Source organism: Carassius auratus, chromosome 14 (genome assembly GCF_003368295.1).
Source record: "Carassius auratus strain Wakin chromosome 14, ASM336829v1, whole genome shotgun sequence".
Taxonomy (NCBI): Eukaryota; Metazoa; Chordata; class Actinopteri; order Cypriniformes; family Cyprinidae; genus Carassius; species Carassius auratus.
Genome location: NC_039256.1, coordinates 13,667,236 through 13,689,555, shown reverse-complemented (window position 1 = coordinate 13,689,555; position 22,320 = coordinate 13,667,236). Strand labels below are relative to the sequence as shown.

Sequence of the window (22,320 nt, the reverse complement as noted above, 5' to 3'; positions counted from 1 at the left end):
CTTATATAGTCAAAACCAGGTTAAGAAGGAAAAGGCTTTAGAGCTGCATAATATGCTAGCTTTATATTTAAATTACGAAAATGTGTATTAAAACTTTGCCTTGTGGGTGGGCCACGTTCCTGATTCTCCGCTTATTATTCAACTAAAGGAAAGAGATAAAAAATATAAATATTACTAGTATTTTAAAAGTGCCTATATGAGAGAATGAAAATGAGAGAACAGAAAAAAAGAAGAAGAAAAAAAAAAAGCACATTCAACCTGACGCAATGACGTATCCAGCCACTTCCGCTCCTGCAGGAAAAACACTCGTGAAGTTTGCGAACGGGGACACGAGCAGGAGATGGGCTGAACCGAACCACTTCAGCGGTAATAAACGGAGTGAGTAGTTTGTGAAATGACCCTTATTCCTACATCTGTCTCTGTGTGAGTTCTTTTATGGATGTGGAGTTTTGTCAAATTGTAAACACGGATCCTGCTGTAGATTCATGGCAGGATTAAATGGAGACGGGGCGAGGTTGAGCTTTTCCGCGCTGTTGCTAACTAACAGACGTGGATTTTAGACGCACATCCTAGTAATACAATAACAATGTTTATCCAAATATACTTAATATATCAATATATGATATTTATCTTATAGAGCTAGATTGTACCTGTGAGTGTGCTTCCATCGCCATAAAAATAATATCACATCATAAATATTGAGCTCTTTAAGCAAGGACCGATTTGAGTCTCATATGTGTTGATGGATTGATTGTCAGTTTTGTTCTTATTTCGATTTGATCTCATCTGGCTTTTCTGAATGATCCTATTTAGAATCAGAAAGGGCTTTATTGCCAGCTATGTTTACACATACGAGGCATTTGTTTAGGTGACAGAAGCTCAAACAGATTACAGCAACGAGACACCGAAATACAAAATAAAAAAATAGAATAAGTACTTTAAATAGGATATAATACAAAGCAAATATATACAGAAATACACAATATACAAAATTATACAACAGGTGTTTTTTTTGTGAACATATATATGTACAAATGGAAAGAAATGTTAATAAGAAGAATGATGTTTTATATAAATAAATGTATAGGCTAAATAGAGTTGTGTATTACAGGATTATTGCCAAGTTAATTGTTGATGAGATGGACTGCTTGAGTGTCGTTCTTGGATAGCAGGGGGGGGGTTTGTACCAGTGATTTGCTCTGGAGTATCTGCTGCAATCTTTTAAGGCAGGGGTGTCAAACTCAATTCCTGGAGGGCCGAAACCCTACTGAGTTTTGTTCTGACCCTTCACCAACACGCATACCATTTAGTTATCAAATAAGCCTGAAGGACTTGATTAGTTGTCCACTATCATCTCCACAGTTTTGAGCGTGTTCAGCTCCAGGTTGTTTTAACTGCACCAGTCAGCCAGCTCTTTATCCTCCTGTCTTTAAGCAGACTTTTCACTGTGTTGGATAAGGGTGATAAGTGTGGTGTCATCTGGGAACATCAGGAGCTTGACTGAGGGGTCATTAGAGGTGCAGTCCTTGGTGTTTGGAAACGTTATGGAAGTTGGGTATGAGAACTCAACCATTTAAATCAACCGCTGTGGCAACATCTCTGATGTTGTACTTAGTTATGGTTTTGTATTATTGTCAGTGTTTTTGGCTTGTCTTTACCACAGACCAACCAATTGGACATCTGACCTAAAATGTGCTCAAATGTAGGCTATTGTGTTTGAGGACATCACTTTTTGTTAGTGTGTTTGAAAACGGATGAATGGATTGGTCAGCAAACACTTGGATTTGTTTTAACAATATGTTGACCACATCCAGCATGATCTTTCACTTACACTTTCCATGATCATGTTTTTGTAGATAGAGATGTTGTTAAATATTTTAGTTGACAACATAGAGAGTTGGTTTGTTTAATGCATTTACTTTACGTTCATATGAGAGAAGCATTCTTTGCTTTCAAAATTTGTACCACCTGACTTTAGCCTTCTTTTTATTCCATGATGTTGGTGGAGTTTATCTTATTGTTAGTTGATAAACTAGAAATCAAGGAAAGATATATATATATATATATATATATATATATATATATATATATATATATATATATATATATATATATATATATATATATATATATATATATATATATATATATATATATATATATATATAGGCTATTCACCTATATATTCATATCGGAAAACTAAGCTGTTATTGCAATAAAACTAAACTTAAATGTAAAGTCATGGTGAAAATAAGACTGAAGGCATAGTTTACACAAAAATATTATTATGTCAACAGTTACACAACTTTGTCATTCCAAACCATTCCATCTTCGGAACACAAATGAATATATTTAAATGAAATCTGACAGGTTTCTGTCCATCCACTGAAAGTCTGTTCCATCAAATGTTTTAGCAGTTTAGTCCAAGTCTTCTGAATATATATATCCATATATATATATATAAAACTAACCCTTTAAAATAATGACAAAATTTGAAAATGTAAAAACTGTAATAACTTTAATGTGTCTATGCAAGTTTGCAATTGCTGAAACGAGCTCAAGGGCAAGAGCTTAGTGCAACCTCTCTAACAACCTCACCTGCTTCAAAACCGATGTGTGAGGTGTGCATTCTTGTATGTTTTTCCGGAATCGCTGCACAAATATGCCAACTTTTGATGTACAATAATAATATGAGTGAATTAAGTTGCAGAGAGTATCATGTCTTGTGCCATGCACATGCAAACGCACAGTCCAGGTTAAAGTGGTGTTTCATGTGCCTTAGCTATGACGTTCAGCTTTGTCAGTGAAATGGCAGATTTGTTTTCTAATCAGGGATTCAAATAAGGATATGTGCATGCAAACCAACCTAAACTTGTGTAGTATGTGTCTTCCTGTGTGTGTGTGTGTGTGTGCGCGCGTGTGCTTGTGTTAAATGGCACCAAATAACAAACAAATTATGCTCAACATGTAATACTAACCTTGTCACACACACACGTCAAAGATCCAGAGATCCACACAAAGAAGTTGGACTCTTAACTTCTTTGCGTGTTAATGTGGTTGGTCTAGTCTAAAACAAAATGAATCCTGTCTAGAACGTGTCTAGACCTGTCTTTGAGACTATCTGCCCAATCTAAAATGAATGAGGAGGAGGAGAGTGAGAATACGGGATCTGAATCCTCTCCAGCTGATGCCCTCTTTTTGCAGGCTCTGATAAGCAGCACATCAGCCGATAACAGCTCAGAATGAGAATGTGCGCTTTTGTTCAAACTTCAAACCCAGATGCTCTATACATCATGTTTTGGTTTTTATGGTACAGGCCTGCATGCATTAAAACCTAGAAGAACAGGGCTTCTCTAGAACCTATAGGCCTAAGCATTCCAAAACACAAGGCTGATTCTGTGCTCTGGGACCCAGGGTGGAGCAGAACAAAGCTCCATGCTAATTGGTCAAGTGAGTCATGGTCATTGTTGCCTCTGCGGGACATTGACACAGCAGGCCTTGTCTTCCTTCACAGCCTTTGTCTGTTAATGACTAACACTCATGCCATTAATGCCCCTGCCCTCAGAATACAAGAGGAGAATGGTGGATTTATTCTTGGTTTTGTCAGTCCAACATATTATGTGCCATATTCATGTGTTGTCAGAATCTGTTTGAATGTAATGTAATGCAGCATGAAAGTGCATATTGCAGAAATATGTAGTTATGCACACTACATTTTTTTTATCAGAAATACAATACATCAGTAATATTGTGAAATAATATTGCAATGTAAAATACCTGTTTTCTACTTTATTGTATTTTAAAATGTAATTTATTCCTGTGACGGCAAATCTGAATTTTCAGTAGCCATTACAGTGCCATGTGACCCTTCAGAATGGTTTTATATTATTGTATTACTCAAAAAAAACATTTCTTATTATCAGTTTTTAAAACAGTTGCACTGCTTAATATTTTTTATTGGAATCCATAACACACTTTCTTTTTTTTCTTTCTTTGATAAATAAAAAGTTTGAAAGAGAAGCATTTATTTGAAATAGTGTTTTTATTTTTATTTTTGTAACAATATACAAGTATTTCATCAGGTTAATACCTCCTTGCCAAATAAAAGTTACCATTTCTTTCAATAAAAATATCACACTGATGTATTGTGAATTATGAACTTCTGCTTATCAGTTCAGAATAATTGAGGACAAAACAAATTCCTTTGAATTTACAACAATAATATAATATATATATTTTTAATTGAAAATACATTTATTCAATTTGTCATGTATAGTTTGTTTCATACTTTCTATGTTTTTATTAGGTAATTTACCATGGTTGTACTTTGTCCCTTCCTCCTAATAAAAAATAAAAAAAAAAGAATATATTGTCTTGTCGGTTACTAATGCAAGGCAGTGCTGTGATTCATATCCTCTGCCAAAGACTTTGACACATCAGAGAAATAAAATATTTTTCAACTGAAAAAGCACAAGAAAGGGACCGAAAGGAAGAGAGTCAAGGAGGGAGGGGAATTTTTATAACCACATAACTGCATCAGCTTATTTACTGTTAGTCTGACTAACCTCTCTCACTCTATCCAATCTTTGTATCCAATCTCATGCTCCTCCCTTTCCATCTCTGTCTCTGTTTTCAACAGTTACTGATATCAGAGAGAGAGGGGAATGAGTGGTGTGAAGAGAGGGGGACATGCCTTACGTGGACCGGCAGAACCGCATCTGCGGTTTCCTGGACATCGAAGAATTGGAGAACAGTGGCAAGTTCCTGCGACGATATTTCATCTTGGACACGCAGCAGGGTAGTCTGGTGTGGTACATGGACAACCCACAGGTATGATCTGTCTAAAATTTAAATGGATATTGGGTTTTACTATTTGAGAGTGATTGTTTTTTGGTCTTCTAGAACCTGCCTGTAGGTGCCAAACACGTGGGTTCTCTCAGTCTCGCCTACATATCCAAGGTAAGCTGCCATCTTTTCACACTCACAATAGTTTTCAAACAATCTGCCATTTCATTGCTTTTGAGAAATTGCTACAAGGCCTCCATTCTTTTCTTAGGTCAGTGATGCCACCAAACAGAGGCCAAAAGCTGAGTACTGCTTTGGTAAGACTTTCTCACATATATATACACAAATAATATACCTTTTTATTTATTTATTTATTTATATTTTATACAATTACAATTTTAAAATAGCTTGAAAATGTGAACAACTTTCCGAGAATCAAAATTGCAGTCAGACTACATAAGATATGAAAACAACTTCTACATAAGATGAAAACATACTTCTCACTTAATGTGAACAGGCATTGAAAATATCAGCTCAAGCCTCGGTTCTTGACTGAAGGGTTTGTGGTTTGAATCCTGGCTAGGTGCTGTACAGAAAGCATATAAGTTTGGTTTTAGATCATGTTTTTACTGTAAGCACTGCTTTTGTGCTTCTGCGAATGGATCAAAGCAGTATGTTGATGCAGTGGTGCTCAGCCTAAAATGTTTTCCTGCTCTTCAATTTCACACACACTTTGAGATGATTTTGAGCCCATGCTTGTTCTCACAGCTTATACATGCAAACATTTGTGTTGCTTTGCATGTTCACTTACTGCAGTGCACATGGTAACCTTCTGTGCAACATGAGTGGAAACAGGAAACAGTGGTCTGGTCACTTGATAGATGTGTGCACATGTGCTTCTAGAATCTTGCTCTTTGCAGGATGCTTCTGTAGTAACCTGAACTTCATATTGAAGTGTTTCTGAAATCCTGTTTATTGGTTTAGTTCTTCAAAAATAACCACAAGTACTTCTAACTTTTTAAATGTTGCTTTTAACCAGATATAGCTTAAGGAATAGTTCCCTCGTTATTTGTTACTTATAAGTTATTTATTTATTGTCTTCCATGCCCATATGGCTGTATTTCTTCCATGAAATGCGCAATTACAGAAAAAACAAAACAAGGGTCAGATGAATTAGTTGATTCAGTTCACAAAACCGGTCTGATCTTGTTCTCGGGTTCAACTCACTCAATTATCCATCTGCAACAACTCACTTGAGTTAAAGATTGTCAGTGATTCATGACCTTCATATTGAGTTGAGTCCTGAAAAAACACAAAGCAATCATTTTTAAAATGTCATTATGAGAAAAAATTATATTATATAAACATTTAGAAATGCATGCTATTGGCAAAATTTGAACCATACAATGACATGGAATGGTGTTACTTGCATGAGTGAGAACTGTTGGTAGAAGTCAAAACATTTCTACACAGCTGTGCATAATGGACATTGCACTTGCACAATGGAGTTTAATATGATGCAGTGAATTCTAGCATTTACCTTTTCATCCCAGAAAAACATTGAAAACCACTGAATTAGACATTGCAGGAAAAAAGTTCTGTTTTGCTGTAGCTTTTTAGTCTGAAATTGATTGGCAATGCCTAATTGACTGAGCATGAGCAGATAATCCATAAAGTCGACTGGGCTCTAAAACAGGCTATCTGTGGGATTTTCCTTCTGATACACTGATATTTCTCAGAACTACTCCTAGCACAATTAGAGTTATGGCCATTGCATTATTGGATATGGGTTTAAGCTCTTTCTCTCTGTCTGTGTACAGTCATCAATGCAGGAATGAGGAAATACTTTCTGCAGGCTAATGATGAGCAGGATCTTGTGGAATGGGTCAACGCGCTCAATAATGCAACCAAAATCACAGTGAGTATACACACACAAAATCCACAAGTGTGAGCATGAATATACATCTATATGCAAATAACCCCATACAAAAATGGACCACCCTCAACCCCCCAAATTTCATTAATTTTTAATACAATTTAACAAATAAATAATCAAACGAAGTGCGTATTGTAACCAATCACACATTTAACAGAATTATGAAGTGGGAGTAAAAGGAATAATTTAAATTGTGCTGCCCTAATTCTCATAATAAATCATTTTACTCCATTGCAGTTGAAATGTACTGTAATATAATAATTTATTTACATCAGAATAAATAAACACCGTACATAAGTAAATACTATTATAATGCTTGAAAGAGATGTTTGTATGCACAGCAAGGCTGCATGTGTTTAATCAAAAATACAGTAAAAAGACAAATAAAAACAAATATTATTACAATTATGAATGTTTTCTTTTAAAAATTTTTTATATTTAATTTAATCCTGTCATGAGGTTTTTCACCATTCATTACCCAAATCTTTAGTGTCACATGATCCATGAGAAATTTTAATTTGCTGATTCGATGCTCAAGAAATATTTATTATTATAAATTTTTCAAGATTCTTTGATAAATAGAAAGATGAAAAGAACAGCGGTTATATGAAATATGAAATATATATATATATATATATATATATATATATATATGTTTTTTTTTTTTGTTTTTTGTTTTTTTTTTTTTACAGCGTAGCGTTCTTTACAGTGACTTTTGTGTGTTGAGTTTATTCATCCTTGTGTTCTGTTTCCATTGCATGCAAATATAGATTAAATTAGCTATTCTGTCTCCCTTTCAAGCTTCTTTAAAGTCCTGGATTGTTTGCATAAGTTATCTAGCTTTTAAACAAGCTCACATGCTAATCTGATATCCCAGACTGCTGCGCACAGGAACAGTCAAAGAAACAATGAAAGCATTCAACGAGTTCATTCAGTCAGTGTCAGTGGTTCTGTCAACATTACAGGCTTCTTCACTCGGAGAAAAATTCTGGTTAGTTTTGTCTGGGAGTTTATCTATTAAAGGTAACCCAAATAACAAAGTTCAAGCATTTACAGGCATATTTCAGGAAGAAAACACATCAGTGCAATAAAACATCAACTTTCCTAACTGTGATCATCTTCTCCTCTCTGAGTACGTGTGCCTCTCATACATGCATACACACGGGAAACTGAAAGTTAAAAAAACACCCTCTGTCCTGTTTAAGCTCTGCGTTCCTCATCCTGATGGCGTTTTCCGTTTGCGAGTCACTTGGCTGACTAATGGGAAGTTGTATTGTTTGTACGACCCTCACTTCTGAGTCATCATAGCTTTAGAATGCCCTCACACACACACACACATGCACCCTACAATGTCTCTGTCTCTCTTCTACACTTTTTCACTCTCTCTGTATCACTAATATATCACACTTCCACATGCAATGGCAGGAAAAGCTCTCACTGTAGGCCAGACACTCTTGGAGCGTGGGCTGAAGGATTGAAATGCTACACAATAAGCCGTTGTTGAGTTATCCTGTGAGTCTGACAATTGATGGTTAATTCGTCTGTGCTCCATTCCCGTTTTTTTCCCTCCGTATCTTTGTTGCATTGCTTTGAATTTTCAGTCTTTTGCTGCTGCCTTGATTTTGGGCGTTCTTGAAAACTCCCTCTCATTTTCTTTTTCTAACTTTTGTTGTCTCTCCCAGGTTCCTAAGTCCTCTGATGCTGTTCACTCTGAGAGTCAGAGGTTGGCTTCAAACGGAAGCAAGAAACAGGTCCCATACAAGACTGAGATCATTGCAGGAGTGGCTGTCGTCACACAGACACAGGTAATCTCACTCATGAAGGCTTAAACACAAAATACATACCTGCTTTATCCCTGTCTGTCAGGGTCAGGTAAGACTAGGGTTGTCATGATTAGTCTCTACCAATACCATAAATTGAATGATCGTCTGTAACTATTTTAATACCACATTAATGATACAGTAATGTACTAATGATGCTTAATATCACATTAATATTAATAACCAATGCTTTGTTTATTTATAAAGTTAAATATGAACAAATATTAGATATTATTACATTTCATTAGAATATAATGAAGATAATGCACAAATACAGTATTATATTATTATGAAATGCTACTATTAACAAATTTAAAGCAATGACATGTAACTTTAATACCATAACAAAAAGATATGCTGTTGATGTAAAAAGTTAAAGATTCATAAATGGTATTAATATAATAATGATAATAATAATAATACAGTATCATTATTATTAATGTAAATATTAACAAATTGAATTTAACAATGAAATATGATATTAATACTTTATCAAAAACTAATATGATAATGGTGAAATGGTTTTAAATGTTAAAATGTAATACTACTACTAGTACTATTACTATTACTAATAATAATGGTTATAAATATTAACAAATTAAATGAAAACATTGGTCTGTAGCTTCCCAGTTCTTCTCAATTAGGTAAGCAGTTGTATTAAAATAAAGGACAAATAAATAAAACTAGTTTTGAACTTGCAGAGCTTTGTGCTGTTTCTGCACGTTCTTATGTGTCTGATTTTCTCCTTGCTCCCCTCTTTGAGCAGGATGGAGAGGTGGGACACAGTGTTGGAGGAGAGAAGGTGGGCTTGAGGAAGGCTCAGAACCATCCGCCATATTTGCACACTAGAGCAGGGCAGGATCAGACCGTTATTAAAGCAGGATACTGTGTCAAACAGGGGGCTCTGGTGAGTCTGAGAGACTGTTTTTAGACTAGGTCTTGTGGAACTAGGTTTGTGTGTGTCCAAAGAAATCACTACAGGTTACTATTTTCTTATATCAGATGAAGAACTGGAAGAGGAGATATTTTGTTTTGGAGCAGAACTCAATGAGTTACTTCAAGTCTGATCTGGTATGTTGTGTATTTATTCTTGACTTATGAAGCAGTTACATCTAATAGTTTGTGTTGAATGCTGCTCAAAGCCTTGTACAAGTTCAGGTGTCCAATAAATCATGTTACAATTTTAGAATGAATGGCTACTTTTTCGTGTTATCATGTTGATGTTGACAAGTAAGTTGAAATGTACAAGCAATTTATTAAACAAATAAGCCTCTCTTCTGTTAGAAATGGCCTTAGACTGCGGTTTTATGAAAGAATATGAATTGAATGGTTATTTTCTTTAAAAAAAATGTTTTTTTTTTTTAATCTGAACAAAAGATAACGTGAATACCAGTGCTCTGTCTCAACATGAACAGCACTATACCTGAGAAATTCCAGGCAGCTGCCAGTTGTGTGTGATTCAGCTTCACACTGTATGTGCATTTGTATCTGGCTGAGGATAAATCTTAGTGCAGTTGGGTGGTTCTTGCCTAGAGTAAGCACTCCATTGTATTTTTCTCACTTCATTTCTCTTTCAGGAGAAGGATCCTTTGCGGATTATTCTTCTGAAGGAGGTCCATAAGGTGCAGGAGTGCAAACACAGGTACAAATAGAATGTCTGCCATTCATATGCATTGGAATCTTGTTATTTGACTCAGCATTCATATAAATATATGAAGAAAATATACCAAGAAGAAATAACTGCTTATTTCTGCATTTACACTGCCGTTCAAAATATTTTAATGCCGTTCAAAAAATGTAAAATAACTTTTTTCTTTTTTACAGTTTTTTTACATTTAATTTATAATTTATCTATAAATATTTGTAAAGCTGAATTTTCAGCCATTACTTCAGTCTTCACTGTCAAATGATCCTTCAGAAATCATTCTAATATGCTGATTTGTTGCTCAAGAAACATTTCTTAGTATTATGAATGTTGAAAACTGTTTTGGTTTTGCCGATTTATAGTTTTGTTGAAACCTTGATATATTTTTCCAGGATTTTTTGACTATTTATTTGAGATAGTAACCTTTTGACACTTTAATATATTTTCTGTCACTTTTGATCAATTTAATGCTTTTGTGCTCATTAAAAGGTTGCTATCTAAATTGTTTTATTTGTATTTTTTTTATCTTATTTACCACAAACTTATGAAAGGTAGTGTATATTTAGATTTGCAGGTGTGCATTTATAGTTTTAACAAATTTTTCTCTGCCCTTTTTTTACTTTCAGTGAAATAATGATGCGAGACAACCTCTTTGAAGTTGTCACAACCTCCAGAACATTTTATGTCCAGGTGACAAGTCTTGTCAAGCAGCAACATACAATTCTGTAACTTAACAGTCCAAAGATCTCAAGATTTAATAAAAAGAGTGATTGTAATGGATATTACTGTGTACAGGTCCTACACTATATCTCTGAACCATATATACAGGCTCAGAGCATGAGCTTTTATAACTTTTGTAGTATCTCTTTATGTTTCCTTTAGAATATGTAAAAACTTGACATATTCTACCATTCTGTTACAGGCTGATAGTCCAGAGGAGATGCACAGCTGGATCAAGGCTGTATCAGGAGCCATTGTGGCTCAGAGGGGCCCAGGCCGGTCCGCAGCCTCTGTATGTACACACATGCACACATGCATTTAAAACCAGGCAGTCACTCTGCCTCTGAGCAAAACAATGAAGCATGAATTCATTAGTTAAGACGAGAACATGTGGAAAGCATGTGAATTTGTTCCCAAATAATCCCTGCGTACATATATAGTTTAATCATGTTCCTTTCTTTCTCTTTCTCTCTCTCACATGAACATATGCGCATACATACAAACAAAAGTCAATAATAATATGACTGCAGTGGTTTGGGTTTAAGATTGGTAATGGCTCTGAAGTGTTATTGCACTCTGGAATCAGAGAGTACACTCATTATGTGCGGCCACAATCTGTTCGTTTCATACTTTTTCTCCTACTCCCCTCTGAACCTAGTGACCAACGAAAGTATTTGGAGACTTCAGTCACACTGAATGTATAAAAGTCATAGATCTATTTTGTAGAAATACAATTCAAGTAGCATTTTTTTGAATATGGAAGCATTTCCAAGCTAAACATTTCGATGTGGATGGAAGTAGCAACAAATCTTTTCTTCTGTAATTTGACGTATGTCCAAGTAAAACGGATTATTGATTATTGTTTGGATGAAGGCAGATCTGAATGTTAGCGCTGTCATTTGTAAGAAAAGTCAAGCATACATCTTCCATTTCACTGAAAGTTTGAGTTATAACATTTTGATTAAGGGGGGGGGGGGGGTGAAATGCTCGTTTTCACTCAATATCCTGTTACTCTTGAGTACCTATAGAGTAGTACTGCATCCTTCATAACTCCAAAAAGTCTTTAGTTTTATTATATTCATAAGAGAAAGATAGTCCGTACCGATTTTTCCCAGAAAAACACGACCGGCTGTAGGCGTGACGTGTGGGCGGAGCTAAAGTATCACGAGCGCCAGTAGGCTTTTGCATTGAGAGCGTTTGGAAGCTGTGATATTACCATGAGGAAAAAACATCCAAAACAAACCATGGCTAACAGTCAGATTCAGCGTTTATTTATGAACCAGAATCAGATCCCGAGGCTGAAACTGAACGAGAGCAGCACCAGCAACGACTCGCTCCGAGCGGGGCTCGAACCCGGGTCTCCGGCATGGGAGGCGGACGCACTAACAAGGAGGCAGAGATATTTTAAGCAGTTTTACTCACCGCCTGCGGTTCCAACACACGATCGTGACCCTTTTTCGTTGGGATTGCATAATCCTTAAGAAATAAACGATACGCAAATCCCTTAATGGTCCCTTAATGCTGTTTTTTTTTTTTTTGGTAATCTGTGCAGGGTTGTCTTGCCCTGGCAACCAAAAACACACTTCTTTTGTGTCATTTCGCTCTCGCTCTGATCAGTGATTGTCTGTGCTCAGCCTCTCTCTGCTCTGCTATACGGGAGCGCGCGCTCTTCCGGCAGAAGTGTCCTTAAGACCCATATAAGGAAATTCCGCTCCATTTAACGTCACACAGACCCATACTCGAAAAAAACTTTCCGAAACTTGTGACAAACCGGAAGAGGTATTTTTGGAACAGAAATACTCCTTCAAACGTACAACTTAATTTTTTTAACTTTGTCCATGTTTAGCATGGGAATCCAACTCTTTAACAGTGTAAAAAACTCAGTATGCATGAAATAGCATTTCACCCCCCCTTTAAAAACTACTAGTTTGAAAAAAAAAAAACTAAGTACTAAAAATCATAAGATAATCACAGTGATCATTTACAATAAAATGCATTTAAAATCTTAATGGGGTGAATTTACTTTTCATGCCGACGTCATAAGTCATGAAGTCATAAAAACAATAATGTATTGTTTAAAAGTAAGAATGTTTTTGTTAGTATTTTTATTTTTGCAGATGCCAATTGATTTTACATTTTGTTATATATGTATATGTATATATATATATATATATATATATATATATATATATATATATATATATATATATATATATATATGCAATGACATTCATAGATTAAGTGTCCAAATACTTTTTGGGGCGCCTGTATCTCTTTCTCCCTTACATCCTCTAATGCAGCTTTGCACTGTTGTTTCAGATGCGTCAGGCCAGAAGGCATTCAAGCCCCTGTATTCAGAGATACACACCACGTGTCACTCAAGGCAGCACGTATGTTCTGTATGATCCGCCGCTTGTTTCCTCTTTCTCACTTCGCTTCAGAGGAGGCACTAACGCACATACGCACACAGACGTACTCACCTTGCTTAATCTTTCCCACTTCGCTTTTCCAGAATAACTTCACACATATGCGCACACCTAACAGTTCAATAGTAGAAATAAACTCATTCAACAGTTTATTCCAGAAATACATTGTTTTCCGCTGACCTTGTTTTCTCGCTAATTCTACCCGTTTCTATTCAGCCCCGTGGCGCCCTCATTTGAACTAACAGTTATTACTGACACACTTCTCCGTTTCTAATGCTTCAGCCTCTCTGCCAGCCCACTGCAGTCTCCTGCTACACACCCAAAACGCATGTTTCACACGTTCGATTGCTCATCTGTATTTCATTATTCTTTATTGTCGTGTATAACATGGTTCATAAGTTTGACTTTTATTTGTTGTTGCTTTGTTTTACCATCCTAAATGATGATCCAAACTGGTAATTACTGATTAAAATAAACACAAATTCATATTTATGGCCCATTATTCTTTCATTATGTGATATGCATTAGTGAAATGATATTAGATGAGATGAACATTTTAAATAGAGCTTTATTTTATCCTATGGAAATTGATTGCATAAAAATAAGAGCTTTTGGTAATGTGATATATTTTTTTTGTCATGTTGATTTTAAAACTTTTAGTTGTCTTCTCTATAAAATTATTTTTTAAAGTTATAAACATTTAACTTAGGCACATAAATGCATTACGTTGTTTACACATGTCCAAACCTCACAAATATGTGCATTATTTTGTTCATGTCTAATGATGAGGTTATGTGTGCTTTAGTGTTGAGAGTTGCATTTTGGTGTCGGTTTCATAAAAGTCATCCAAACATTTCAGTCTTGTGAGGTAAACCCTCGAGTCTCGGACATCAGGTCCTCAATCATTGCTGTTATTAGATTAGACATGTCTGCACTTTTCTCACACGATTGTTTGGTCAAATGTTTTGGACGGTCTAAAAGCAATGACTAAGATGCTATTTTATTTTGTTGCAGTTCTCAGACTGATGATAATATTTTTATATCTGTGGATTCAGATTTTTAACTCTTGTAACAGATGCAGTTCCAATCTTGTCTCAATATTTGTCGACTTTTCTTTACTTACATTCTTATATTAATTTTTTCATTCAAACTTTCTCTCACCATTCTTTTTTTCCATTGTTTACCTCTGTTTCTCTCTCCACCTTCTACTTAGGACTGGGTGATGTAGCTTAAAAATAATTTATATTTTTCAGTCTTTGACAATATTTAACACGCATCTTATTATTTTTCTATTTCCTCTATTTTATTTTATTCTCAAAAAAAAGATATATATATTTATTTAAAATTATAGCAACTATAATTCTACAATTGTTGTAGATCCTGAATTTATTTATTTATTTATTTATTTATATGTGTGTGCGTGTGTATTTGAACTGAAATAATAATTGATTTAAAATACGCAATGTATACACCAATATTGCAGGTTTGAGAAAAGAAGTCTCTTATGCTTACCAAGATGGAATTTATTTGATTAAAATTAGTAAAAAAACAGTGATGTACAACAATTTTCATTTATTTTCAAATGTATTTTAACATTTCAGTATCACATGATCCTTCTCAAAATCATTGAGATGCTGATTTGCTGCTCAAACATTTTTAAAATATTATTAATGTTGTAAATGGTTGTGCTCCTTATTAATTTTCTGGAAACTGAAACAGTTTTCAGGATTCTTTGATGAATAGAATGTTTAAAAGAATGTCAGTTATTTGAAAAATAAATATTTTTAAACACTATTAATGTCTTTCTTGTCACTTTAGATTTTTTTTTTTTTTTTATGCACCATGAATGAAAATAAATAAATAATAATAATTAGTCAAAAGTTAACTCAAGGTTAAATTTAAAAATGCTATTAAACCTTGTGTTCTTAATGTGCTTCATGTTCTCATATTTAAAGGGGTCATATGATGTGATTTTCAATTTTTCATTTCTCTTTGGAGTGTTATAAGCTCTTGGTGCATGAAGTAGATCTGTAAAATTACAAAGACTAAAGTCTCAAATCCAAAAAGATATTCTTTATCAAAGTTAAGAATCTGCCACGCCACCCTAAAACTTTTTCTTTTCTTAGTTCCTAGGAGAATCAATTGTTCAGTCCAGCTTCTACCTCTCTCTACTTCTCATGTTTTCTCTCATGTTGTGTTTTCCAGTGAGTGGGACAGCTGGGCTCTCTGAGTACTAACACTTCTGTTCTGGTGCTCTGCTGGCTCTGGTGATCTTCTTTTGCTAAACCCATCTAAAACTTCTAATACATTTTTTGGATGTTCTTACTCACAGCTGAGACTGCTCTCAGTCATTACCACCCTGCATCAGTCTTAAAGGTTTCCTATAAACACTTTATTTAGACCAGAACTTACATAGATGTATTCTCTCCCTCGGTCACCTCATTTAGGAGTTCATTGTTGGCGGCTCCTGTTTCTACCGCCAGCACACGAGTCATGCCATCCCCTGGACGCCCAGCCCTGCCGTGTCAGCAAACCCAGAATGCCATGGTCCCACGAGGCCTGGCATGGGACAGCGAGCACTTCATGAGCCTGCTGCCCTTGCCCCGCCCACACGCCCGCCTGTCACTGCAAGAGACCCGCCTCTCCAAGTGACTCATGAATCGCCATGGCGACGACGTAGCAGCTTTGGAATGTGTGATGCTCCTTTGCTCCACCTTGATCTGGATGGTGCGGATCTTCCTGTCAGTGAGGTCTGACAGTTTTACATTCAACTTTTACAACTGACCCTGAAATATTGAGATGTGTGTGCCGAGTCTAGGTGATGGAAGGATGATTTGGGGATAGATGACCAGGTATTTGGATCCAAACTGGTTTGATCTGAGCTGTTGACCAAATTCTGAACTTTATAACCGATTATGTCGAATAAAAAAAGCTTCAGTCATGTTCATCTAAAACAGGAACACTACCACAGTGATTCAGACACCAAAGATTCTTCAAAGTACCTCCTAACCTTTGAGCATCTGTTGAAAAGTACTGAAAGAAAAGAAACATTTGTGGAATACGGATTAATTATCACCTAAACTGAAATTGTTTCTGGGACTGTGTCAGAGGAAGGGAATATTTGCGCCATCACATGGATTTGAATTTGGAAAAGGCTGTTTGAGTGCTTGTGAGAAGTTAATATCTCTGTTAATATCCGAGAATTCCCCTTCACTGAGCATTACAGAACGTACTTCAGTTTCCTCCTTTTTTTCTGTACAGTTTCCTATTATTATTATATATATATATTTTTTACATTTTTCTATGTGCTGTTAATGCGACTAATTTGACCTTGTGGACTATGCTGGGGTTTATTGTGACTGACATCTTTTATCCACACTTATACATATGGGTGAATTCTTGTAGCTATAATATTATTGTTTGTTTCTTGCTTCGCTGAACGACATCCCTGGCATTCTGGGTATGACTGTACATGTCTGACCATGTGAGTGAAAGTTTGCTGTTGATTGTTCATTTAGTTTTTTTGTGAATTGTTGGGATTTGAATATGACTACTATGATAAAATTCTTTTCAGTGTATTTTTTATCTTTGCACTGATTCATTTTTGTCCTCTGTCTAAAAAAGTGCCTGTCTTTTTCCCTCTAAAGGTCCAGCAGTTTTAACCCTCAGTTTTTGTTTTTGTGCTGTAACCATTTTAATCTTGTTTGTTAGTTATTTATTATATGAAAAAGCAATAAACCAAGTCTGAATTTATGTTTTTGATTTATAAATGTCACATTTTAGCTTTCGATGCAAATAATTTACATATGTGAAATGGTTTCTTTTTTCTGGACTCATCTGGTACCATCATTTATTGAAAACTAAGACTTTGGTGCCCTCTGTTGGACATTTAAATCTAATGTGGAAAACACTGTTAAACTGTTGTAAATAACTTGACACATGACTTGTTAAATCTAATACTGTTTAAATAGATTAGGTAATTTGAGTAAACTATCAAAACCCTTATTCTTGGCCCTATAATATGTCCAGCTGTCAAAATGCAACCATGGTTTTACATGTCCTGTGTGGTGTCCCATGTAATTTTTCACTTCACTAAAACTATCACATTAAGGAAGTGATGTCACCGACTATTAGTCCATGACAGCAAAGGTATCAGCTGGGATAATGCTGGTGAACATTTTGTTGTCAAGTTTTCGCAAGGCCTTTGGGACAACATCGAACACAACAGTCAAATAATAGTTTTAAAAGGAATCGTTCACACAAAAATGGCCCTAAGGCCATGCCAAATCTGAGTCCTGTAACTTTCTGTATGAGATATTTATTTCTTTGGTGAACCATTGTAGCGTAAATGTTAATTAATTGATGCAAAGTTATTGTCACATTATGGAAAAATTTTTTTTACCTCGTGCTCTGTGCATCTTTGTTTTTGCAGAAATGCTTCAGGAATCCAGATTGAGGTTATTGTGAAATTTTATTTTTCAGAATAATTGATAGATTCTGTTGTTGTTTGTTGTTATTGGTTCGTAATTGAATGCAGGTTGTTTAAATTCCTTAACATGAACTAAAGCTTTTTGGAAAATAAAATTAATAAATCAAGAGTCGAAGCTCTTTCAACAATCCCAGTGTTATTGTTAATTAACACGAATATAAACTAATATATATTAACCCTTGTGCACTGTTCAAATTCACTACCCTTTCGTTATGTTTGGGATGAAAACATCAACTCAATTAAACTGCTGTAAAAATGTATCAGATTTTTTTTTTTTTCAACTTTTTTTTTTTTGCATAAATCTTTTAATTAACCTCAGTCCTAATCAAAACTACCAAATGTTTAAAAAACAATTCAAGATTTTAACTCTTTAATTTCCAAGTTCATAAATGATGTCACTGATTTTAGGTGAGAAAACAAACAAAATGACTTCTTTTCAATATAAAAGTAATTGTGGCTGGATATTTTTTTTTACTTTGTATCACAGTCTTGGGCATGTCAAAGATTAGTAACAACATTGGCTTTGATGCATTTTTAGTTTTTGTTCAGCATTAGATTAAAAAAATTTCTCCCTCATTTATTGTTCGTGGCTGTTTTTGCCCCATTGACTTCCATTATAACGACATTTTTTGATTACAAAGCCATGACACCATAAAATTATGCATTCTTGATGGTTGGTGGTTTTCCCTGTTGGGAAGAGGTAAAAATTGTTATTATTACAGTTGATCACTACGTGGGACCATTAACCCTTTAGATAGGCCTGTGAAAAAAAAATTGCTTACTTTCTGGGGCAAAAACAGCCACCAACAATGAATGAGGAAGAAAAATTTTTAATCTAATGCTGAACAAAAACTAACAATGCATCAAAGCCAATGTTGTTAATAATCTTTGACATGCCCAAGACTGTGATAAAAGGAAAACAAATATCCAACGAACATAACGAAAGGGTAGTGAATTTGCCCACAGTGTATTGTTGAGTTTTTGGAAATTTTCAAAGCATTTTCCCAAAATATGAGTCAAAATAAGATTAGTCACCAAAAATCAACTTTACCCCCTAGTGGACGAAAACGTCCCCAACAACGCATAAGGGTTCAAATATTTTTTTGTTAATTGAAATAAAGCTGAAATAAAATATAAATTAAACAAAGTTGAAGTACTGACATGACTAAAACTATAAATAAATAAAAAAAAAGCTATAAAAATGAGAAAAGCACATAAATTTACTAAAACATAAAGTAACATTAAAATGAAAAGTGAAAGTATAAGCTAATTCAAAATAGTAATAAATACAGTATTGTTCAAAATAATAGCAGTACAATGTGACTAACCAGAATAATCAAGGTTTTTCGTATATTTTTTTATTGCTACGTGGCAAACAAGTTACCAGTAGGTTCAGTAGATTCTCAGAAAACAAATGAGACCCAGCATTCATGATATGCACGCTCTTAAGGCTGTGCAATTGGGCAATTAGTTGAATTAGTTGAAAGGGGTGTGTTCAAAAAAATAGCAGTGTGGCATTCAATCACTGAGGTCATCAATTTTGTGAAGAAACAGGTGTGAATCAGGTGGCCCCTATTTAAGGATGAAGCCAACACTTGTTGAACATGCATTTGAAAGCTGAGGAAAATGGGTCGTTCAAGACATTGTTCAGAAGAACAGCGTACTTTGATTAAAAAGTTGATTAGAGAGGGGAAAACCTATAAAGAGGTGCAAAAAAATGATAGGCTGTTCAGCTAAAATGATCTCCAATGCCTTAAAATGGAGAGCAAAACCAGAGAGACGTGGAAGAAAACGGAAGACAACCATCAAAATGGATAGAAGAATAACCAGAATGGCAAAGGCTCAGCCAATGATCACCTCCAGGATGATCAAAGACAGTCTGGAGTTACCTGTAAGTACTGTGACAGTTAGAAGACGTCTGTGTGAAGCTAATCTATTTTCAAGAATCCCCCGCAAAGTCCCTCTGTTAAAAAAAAGGCATGTGCAGAAGAGGTTACAATTTGCCAAAGAACACATCAACTGGCCTAAAGAGAAATGGAGGAACATTTTGTGGACTGATGAGAGTAAAATTGTTCTTTTTGGGTCCAAGGGCCACGGGCAGTTTGTGAGACGACCCCCAAACTCTGAATTCAAGCCACAGTACACAGTGAAGACAGTGAAGCATGGAGGTGCAAGCATCATGATATGGGCATGTTTCTCCTACTATGGTGTTGGGCCTATTTATCGCATACCAGGGATCATGGATCAGTTTGCATATGTTAAAATACTTGAAGAGGTCATGTTGCCCTATGCTGAAGAGGACATGCCCTTGAAATGGTTGTTTCAACAAGACAATGACCCAAAACACACTAGTAAACGGGCAAAGTCTTGGTTCCAAACCAACAAAATTAATGTTATGGAGTGGCCAGCCCAATCTCCAGACCTTAATCCAATTGAGAACTTGTGGGGTGATATCAAAAATGCTGTTTCTGAAGCAAAACCAAGAAATGTGAATGAATTGTGGAATGTTGTTAAAGAATCATGGAGTGGAATAACAGCTGAGAGGTGCCACAAGTTGGTTGACTCCATGCCACACAGATGTCAAGCAGTTTTAAAAAACTGTGGTCATACAACTAAATATTAGTTTAGTGATTCACAGGATTGCTAAATCCCAGAAAAAAAAAAATGTTTGTACAGTCAAAGGTAGACACTGCTATTTTTTTGAACACACCCCTTTCAACTAATTGCCCAATTGCACAGCCTTAAGAGCGTGCATATCATGAATGCTGGGTCTTGTTTGTTTTCTGACAATCTACTGAACCTACTGGTAACTTGTTTGCCACTTAGCAATAAAAAATATACTAAAAACCTTGATTATTCTGGTTAGTCACATTGTACTGCTATTATTTTGAACAATACTGTACACTTCAAAATAGTAATAAATAAACTGGGTAGTTCAAGCACTTTCTGTCATAATTATTTTGAATTCTCATGCATAACAGATGTTAAAACCACTTTAAGTTATTTAACATTTATGTTGCCTGAAAAGTGCTTTTATTGGGATACAGGCAACATTTCTCGTTCACTTGCCATCTTTAGCTGTTTTTTCAAGTTACCTACAGTATAGAGTTTGCTGAGTTTCGGTATTGTTGTCATTGAAATTGAAAAGATAACTAAACCATTAATTAGAACTGTCCAACTTAATAGTCTTTGTTCATAAGGAAAATCATAAAATAGCACTCTTTGAGTTTTTCGGTTCCACTTAACCACAAAAACAACCCAGCCTTATAGACCTCAGGCCAGGGGCCTCTCCCATGGCCAAACCCCTCGTAAAGATGCTAACACAAAAAACAGCCCAAGGGCCTGGACAGTGAAAGTGTTTTGAAGTCAGTATTTAGACAAAAAAAAAATTTTTATATACTTTTTTTTGGCACACAGTATATAGACCTAACAGTAGTATCTCAGACATGTAGTTTGTGTGCAAACAAGCTCTGCGAGACGTATTATAGGCATGTAAAATTCCTGGACTCACTCTCATTCGTAAATGCTGCGCTCCATGTGTTACAACAAAAATGTTTATCAGGCTTAATTCAAGCTCCTGTAAATTATAGCATGAAGCTGAAGCTCAGCCTGCAACAGGATGACAATATTGGTTTAATTAATTTGCTATTTGGAGGATGGAGTCTGTTTACCATTAGGTTCATAAATGTGATAGTTTTCCATAACAACAATGGATACACATAGAAAGAGGTCTGGATACACATTCTTACTGTGTGTTTGTGGTAGATAGGAATTAGTTTATTTTTCTTCCTGTGGGTTTTTTACACATTTAACTACTGGCATCTGAGTCATTTGAATTAAGTCGTTTGAATTAGGCCCTGTTAACATTAGTATATAACTCTTTTTTTATCATTAAACACACAGGTGCTTCTCAATTAATTAGAATGTCGTGAAAAAGTCATTTTGTTTCAGAAATTCATCTCAAATTGTGAAACTTGTGTATTAAATGAATTCAATGCACACAGACTGAAGTAGTTTAAGTCTTAGGTTCTTTTAATTGTGATGATTTGGCCCACATTTAACCCACCAATTCACTATCTCAGCAATTAGAATATGGTGACATGCCAATGAGCTAATCAACTCAAAACACCTGAGTTTTCCTGGGCGTTCAAAATGGTCTCTCAGTTTGGTTCACTAGGCTACACAATCATGGGGAAGACTGCTGATCTGACAGTTGTCCAAAAGACAATCATTGACACCCCTTCACAAGAAGCCAAAAACATTAATTGCCAGAGAAGCTGGCTGTTCACAGAGTGCTGTATCCAAGCATGTTAACATAAAGTTGAGAGGAAGGAAAAAGTGTTGAGGGGAAAAAAAAAGATGCACAACCAACCGAGAGAACTGCAGCCTTATGAGGATTGTCAAGCAAAATCGATTCAAGAATTTGAGTGAACTTCACAAGGAATGTACTGAAGCTGGGGTCAAGGCCTCAAGAGCCACCACAAACAGACGTGTCAAGG

General features: G+C 35.3%; 1 protein-coding gene across 2 annotated transcripts; it reads left to right on the top strand.

Moving 5' to 3' along the window:
- The first annotated feature begins 252 nt into the window (after positions 1-252).
- On the top strand, positions 253-17,724 carry LOC113113708 (pleckstrin homology domain-containing family A member 1-like). 2 transcript variants are annotated; one of them, XM_026280132.1, is made up of 13 exons: positions 253-378; positions 4,640-4,830; positions 4,903-4,959; positions 5,057-5,102; positions 6,606-6,703; positions 8,404-8,526; positions 9,308-9,448; positions 9,544-9,612; positions 10,119-10,183; positions 10,813-10,876; positions 11,109-11,198; positions 13,226-13,296; positions 15,780-17,724. In XM_026280132.1, exons 2-13 carry the CDS (start codon positions 4,690-4,692, stop codon positions 15,982-15,984), a joined length of 1,170 nt encoding a protein of 389 aa, XP_026135917.1. In that variant the 5' UTR covers positions 253-378; positions 4,640-4,689; the 3' UTR covers positions 15,985-17,724. The 2 variants fall into 2 exon arrangements, with proteins under 2 accessions (XP_026135917.1, XP_026135916.1); XM_026280131.1 differs by lacking the exon at positions 13,226-13,296.
- Positions 17,725-22,320: the final 4,596 nt, after the last annotated feature.

What these genes read in the sequence shown, in the direction of transcription:
- LOC113113708 (XM_026280131.1), top strand. Translation starts at nt 4,690, where the DNA reads ATGCCTTACGTGGACCGGCAGAACCGCATCTGCGGTTTCCTGGACATC. An exon ending in GGTACATGGACAACCCACAG is followed by an intron (nt 4,831 to 4,902) that starts GTATGATCTGTC and finishes TTGGTCTTCTAG; the next exon opens with AACCTGCCTGTAGGTGCCAA. An exon ending in GTCTCGCCTACATATCCAAG is followed by an intron (nt 4,960 to 5,056) that starts GTAAGCTGCCAT and finishes TTCTTTTCTTAG; the next exon opens with GTCAGTGATGCCACCAAACA.